This window comes from Magnolia sinica, unplaced genomic scaffold (assembly GCF_029962835.1).
Source record: "Magnolia sinica isolate HGM2019 unplaced genomic scaffold, MsV1 ctg231, whole genome shotgun sequence".
NCBI classification, from domain to species: domain Eukaryota; kingdom Viridiplantae; phylum Streptophyta; class Magnoliopsida; order Magnoliales; family Magnoliaceae; genus Magnolia; species Magnolia sinica.
Genome location: NW_026682785.1, coordinates 47,403 through 54,045, shown reverse-complemented (window position 1 = coordinate 54,045; position 6,643 = coordinate 47,403). Strand labels below are relative to the sequence as shown.

The window sequence follows — 6,643 nt, the reverse complement described above, 5'->3', positions numbered from 1 at the left end:
TAGAAAGAAAAGGTGACCCTGGTCTTACTCGAGGACCCTCCGATGCTTAAGTCAGAATCTGGGTCTTTTTGAAAGGTTTTTAGGGCGAGAATTTATGCATACCTTTTACCATGAAGGTTCTTGTATTTATAAGCCCGTCATACCTCATAGGGTTTTCGTGATTAGAGTAGATTACGTAATTAAGATAGATTTGAATCTCTTGGGATCCGTAATCCCTGATACTCCTTGATTCTCGGAGATCATTATCTCATCTTCCGAGGATCTCAAATAGAATCCAGAGTTTTACTAGGTAACTTCCAGATATGGAGCGATATAGCTTGGCCGATGCTTATCTTTTCGACATTGTCATGCTGAGACAAACTCTACGGCTGATTCTCCGCCTACTCTATTAACCGACTCAATCTTTGAGTCGGACTAAAGTTCGGACGGCTCTAGAACCGACTCATGTTAAGTTGGTTTGGGCTTTCCTCTGTGAGGCTTCCAATTGAGCCTTGAGGTGCGCTTCCTCCCTTAGACGTTTCGCCTTATGGCTCTGGATGCTCAGGCTACGACCGGGTCAGGGACCTCACGGTCTGAGCTACATCTCTCCATCCAGCGTTCTTATGGACTTTGGGCTTTATTCGGACTCGGCATCTAACGAGTTCGAGCCATTGCTTCACTACTCTTCCTCTTTTCTAGTCGACTCAAGTACTTGTCATATTTTTTCCCCAACACTGTCCACCCAAGGGAGGTTTCAACGGTAGAAATTTTTGTAACTACATTTTCCTACACTGTAGCTGGGCCTGTTTGTTTTTGCAAAGCCAGTTTAAGTGCACCGGAAATAGCTAATTATTACTATTTACCTTGTTTGAAAATTCATAGGTATTTGTGCCCTTGAAACTAGTTCAAAAGAGATAATTTTAATTTTTAAATGGTATGGTAATGTATATGATATATTCATTCGGTCCATCTATTTTACTACAATATTTTGAAGCATGAGACAAAATATGAAGCAGATACAACACTTAGGTGGCCCACACCAAAAGAAACAATAGCCACACAAAGTTTTTAACGATAAGTATTCGATTATCTTTTTCGTATGGTGTGGTCCACTTAAGTTTTGGATATAATTCTTTTTTTTGCTCACATTATAAATTCAAATGGTATAATGGATGAACGGTGTGGATAAGCGAAATGCATCAAAGTGGGACCCATATATATTTTGCAATGTTTTCAGTTCCGGGTCAAAAAAGTAAATAGTCAAATCAGGTATGTTGTAAATAAATAGGCAAATATTTATTACTCTTTTACATAGTATTTACCATTGCAATGGAAAATTAAACAGGCTAAGTGAGTCTTGTATCTGCTGACTTTTGGTCTCATGTGGTAAAATGAGCAAAAAAAAAAAAACAGAAAAGAAAAAGAAAGGGATAGACAGGTGGATTTCTCAAAACAATTACGGCAAGAACTCATGCCAAAGGCTTTCACTAGAAATCCGCCCATCCGCGCCTGGTAATTTCAGCGCATCGGCTAAAAAATTGAAACAGATTTAAATCTCAGCTGAACCACACCACAAACAATACACTAATGATTTAACATCCACCCTTAAAAACTTCACAAGGCCTACCATAATGTTTATTTTCCATGAAACCATTTGATAAGGTCACTCCAGCCTGCAAAAAAGTTCTTAACGATCAAACACCGCTATTTTCTGGGGTGTGGTCCCAAAAGATTGGATCTGCTTCTTTTTTGGGGAGGCGGATTGGCTGGTTTACCTCACACCAGCTATACAGCCACTGTATTGACGTGGGCAAGTTATGTGGGTCTGATCATGAGGTATGTGTTATATCCAAACCGTCCATCTATTTGGCGAGCTCATCTTAAGATTTGAGATGAAAAAGACGACAGATCTAAGTATATCAAGTAGACCACACTGCAAAAAGCAGTGGGAGATTCAACGTCTACCATTGAAACCTTGTTGGGGTCACAAAAGTTTTGGATCAATATAAAATTTATTTTTCCTCTTCATTGAGGTCTTTTTGACCTTATGAACAGATTGGATGGAAAATAAACATTATATTGGGCCTACAAATTATTCAACCGTGAAAATCATTATTTCCGCTACTAATTTTAGTGTGGTCTAGATGATATTTAGATGCGGTTCACTTTTTTGGATAATGCTCTAAAATGATCTCTAAAAATAGATGATCGGTGCATTTATAATAAATACATTACTGTAGGGCTTAGTTACCTTTGATCTCCTTCGAATACAACTTGGAGCTCTAAAATGTCAGTTTGTGTACCCCACGCCAGCTATATAGCTGCTGTATGTACGTGTCGTTTGAGCACTGACACTCCGCTCCGAGATGCACGAACGGCTCAAAGGAGATCAAAGTTACATGGCCCCACAGTGATGCATTTATTATATCTATACTATTCATATATATTTATATATCATTTAAGAGCACTATCTAAAAAATAAATCATATCCAAAGATCTTATGGACCACTCTACAAATAGAAGCGGAGACAATGATTTTCACGGTTAAATAATTCATAGGGCCCATCATAATGTTTATTTTCCATCCAATCTATTTATAAGGTCACAAAGACCTGAATTAAGAAGAAAAACAAATTTCATATTGGTCCAAAACTTTTATAACCCCAAAAAGAGTTTCAATGGTAGATGTTTAATCTCCCACCACTTTTTGGGGTGTGTTCCACATGATAGTTAGATCCGTCTTATTTTTCATCTCAAGCCATAAGATGAGATCGCCAAATAGATGGATGATTTGGATATAACACATACCTCGTGATCAGACCCATAGTTCTTGGTGACGTCAATACAGCACCTATGCAGAGCTGATGTAAGTACACTAGCCAATCCGCTTCCTAAAATTATCCGCAAAAATGTATTCAATCCAAGTCCATCGCGAGTCAAGAGACGATGGCAGATCCAAATCTCACCTTGACCACACCATACCTTAGAGAACTTCCTAATGCCCACTGAAATATTTATTTGCCATCCAACCCGTTGATTAGATCCCAACGATCCGGTTGAAAGGATAACACAAATATCTGCTTGTTCCAAAACTTTCACAGCCCCAAATATTTTTAAAATTACCACCGTTCAATCACTACGTTTCCTGTAGTAAGGTCCACCCGAGATTTAGATCTGCCTCATTGTTAGCTCATATCATAAAATAATCTTTAAAAAAAAAGAAAAAAGAAAAGATGAACAGCATGGATAAAACACATACATCATAGTGGGGTCCACAAAACACAAACTGGTAGTGGCTAGTGGGAGCGTAAGTAGGCAACCGGCGTACCTGCCAGGAAAATCAACAAGTCAAAGCTCAAATTTCCACACCCCTCTCGACGTCACACCCTTCTTTCGGTATATATATCCTTACTGGACGATTAGCTTTACATTCTTCTATCGGTGTACGCAGCTCAGCGAGAGATGGTAGCAGAGATGTTAGCCAGAGGTCCAATGGGCGGGGCCGAAATGGTCCAGTTCGCAGCTCACGTGATCAGAGGCAGATGGTTCATGTGGTTCGCTGCCTTCCTAATCATGTCAGCCGCAGGCGCAACCTACATCTTCGCCATCTATTCTGAAGAAATTAAAAAATCGCTGGGCTACAACCAACAGACTCTCAACACTCTCAGCTTCTTCAAAGACCTCGGCGCCAACGTCGGCATCCTCTCTGGCCTAATCAACGAAGTCACTCCGCCATGGGTTGTTCTATCCATCGGCGCCATCATGAATCTAACAGGCTACCTCATGATCTGGCTCGCCGTCACAGGCCGAATCGCTCGACCCCGCGTCTGGCAGATGTGCCTCTATATCTGTATCGGCGCCAATTCCCAATCTTTCGCCAATACCGGCGCTCTCGTTACCTGCGTCAAGAACTTCCCAGAGAGCCGCGGCGTCGTGCTGGGTCTTCTCAAGGGGTTTGTCGGCCTCAGCGGCGCGATTCTCACGCAGTTCTATCACGCCTTCTATGGTGACGATTCTAAGTCGTTGATTCTCCTCATTGGATGGCTCCCGGCTGCTATTTCAATGGTTTTCCTTTACACTATCAGAATCATGAAGGTCGTCAGCCAGCCAAAGGAACTGAAGGTTTTCTACTCGTTTCTCTACATCGGTCTCGCGCTTGCTGGATATCTCATGGTTATAATCATCGTCCAGAACCGGGTGAATTTCACTCAAGCTGAGTTCGGCGCTAGCACTGCAATCGTCATACTCATGCTTCTTCTCCCACTCGCTGTCGTAATCAGGCAAGAACTCATGCTCTGGCGACTCCGCCTCCAATCTATCAACAATCCAGCTCCGATCACCATATCCGTCGAAAAAGAAGAAAAACCATCACTGCCAGTGATAGAGACTCCTCCCCCACCGCCCAAGTTGGAGATTTCAGAGAAACCCACCAAACCAAAATCCATGATTTTGCGCGTGATAGCTAAACTCAAATCGCCGGAGCGAGGCAATGACTACACCATCCTACAAGCGCTTTTCAGCGTCGACATGCTCATCCTCTTCCTCGCAACGATCTGCGGCGTCGGAGGCACTCTGACAGCGATCGACAACATGGGTCAGATCGGAAAGTCATTGGACTACCCACGACGCAGCATCAGCACGTGCGTCTCCCTCATCAGCATATGGAACTTCTGCGGCCGAGTAGTGGCTGGGTTCGTGTCCGAGATCGTCCTGACTCGGTACCGATTCCCCCGCCCACAGATGCTGACGCTCGTCCTCCTCCTATCCTGCGTCGGCCATATCCTAATTGCATTCCCTTTTTCTGGGTCCCTCTATTTCGCGTCTGTGATCATCGGATTCTGCTTCGGGGCACAATGGCCGTTGCTTTTCGCCATCATATCTGAGATCTTCGGTCTCAAGTACTACTCGACCTTGTACAACTTCGGTTCGGTGGCGAGTCCGATCGGATCGTATATTCTCAACGTGAGAGTCGCGGGCCATCTCTACGATAAAGAAGGGCTGAGGCAGAGGGCTTTCGCTCGTGGCCCAGTATCTGACGATCTAACTTGCGCCGGTGTGCAATGTTACCGGATTTCTTTTATCATAATCACGGCGGTGACGATTTTCGGATCGTTCGCTTCGTTCGTTCTAGCGATGAGAACGAGGAAGTTCTACAAGAGCGATATCTATGCCAAGTTCCGCGCTGCAGCGGAAGCGGCGGAGGCCGAGATGGGGCCCGTCGTTGGTAATGGGAGAGCGGTTGTGGAGAGAAACAGAGAGAATGGGTCGATTGCAGCAGACGGTGGCGACAAGCACTGAGTTTGATGGGTATTAGGATTCGAAACTCGGTCAAATCGTTCCGACTCGGTTCAACTCAATCTAACTCGTTATGACTCGTTTCGACTCGGTGAGGAAGGAAACTGAGTCGAATGAGTTCTTGACTTGGAAACTGAGTCAACTGTGCCCAGTATTGATACGGTAGAAAGTCCGGTGAAGGAAAAGAAGACGGGAAAAGGATAGTGTATATGATTATTATACAAAGAAAAGGAATCAAGGGTCTGAATTCAACAAACGGATGTCCATTAATCAATGGTTAGGATTGTTCAATCAATCTGATTTTAAGCTAGTGATCTATCTACATGGAATACTGCAATATGGACGGTTTAAATTGATGAGTTGTTTGTATGCCACGTGTACAAGGCCTAAGAGCCTGCCAGACTTAAGTCACTCTGCTTTATGTTTCAACAACATACAAAGCTTTCTATTTATATTAAATCTGAGCCGTGAAAAAGGTAGTTCGAATTATGAGTATATATCGTCTAGAACAAAAAATTAGAAATTTCTATTTATAGTGAAGTATATACCGTTGAAATAAATGTAAAGACGATGTATGATTCATATGGATATTTATGTCCCACCTAATAAATGGATTGCAGTAATTATTAGTTTATATTATTTTTCACGGAATTTTCCATCATTTTAACGGTTTGGATGTTCTAGATACCTGTCACGTTAGTTGAATAAAACATTTGTTTTGGAAGTTAACTTACAGCAACGTTGTAATTCAACATTTCTCTTTATTCCAATTCATGGTTGTAGGCTGACGCTGGTAACTCTCTCTCAATCGGAAACGAATTGCCTGTTGCCTTGGCCACGGAGATATACCTGTGCCTGGGGATGTATGGGGCCCGCAGAGATTTTCGTGACAAATCCACTCCGTCCATATGTTTTGAAAGACCACAATAGTACAGGATTCTAATTATCAGGCACATCGAAAACTGAGGTGGACCACACAAACGAAACAATTGTTGAAACCTTTTTGGAGCTGACCATGATATTTATATACCATCCAAACCGTTCATAGGGTTTTTACCACTCAACTAAGCTGCAGACACAAATATCATCCTAATATAAAGCTTATGTCACCTCAAGGATTCAATCTCCACTGTTTCGTTTAGCATGGCCCACCTGAGTTTTGGATCTACTCTATTTTTTATATTCCCTTCATATTGTCTTCATTCAAGACAGATGGACGGAATATATTTTTCGTAAACATCATGTATGGACAGCAGTCAGCAACTGGAACTGGAATATTTTCGGATCAAGTGGATGTTTTTATTTTCCATTCATTCATGTCTATGTTACCCTATGAACACATTGGATGGAAAATAAATATTACTCGGGC

General features: G+C 42.3%; 1 protein-coding gene across 1 annotated transcript; it reads left to right on the top strand.

The window, feature by feature from the left end:
• Positions 1 to 3,404: 3,404 nt before the first annotated feature.
• LOC131236115 (uncharacterized) lies at positions 3,405 to 5,720 on the top strand. Its single transcript, XM_058233249.1, has one exon. It carries the CDS (start codon positions 3,442 to 3,444, stop codon positions 5,275 to 5,277), a length of 1,836 nt encoding a protein of 611 aa, XP_058089232.1. The 5' UTR covers positions 3,405 to 3,441; the 3' UTR covers positions 5,278 to 5,720.
• Positions 5,721 to 6,643: the final 923 nt, after the last annotated feature.

What these genes read in the sequence shown, in the direction of transcription:
- LOC131236115 (XM_058233249.1), top strand. Translation starts at nt 3,442, where the DNA reads ATGGTAGCAGAGATGTTAGCCAGAGGTCCAATGGGCGGGGCCGAAATG.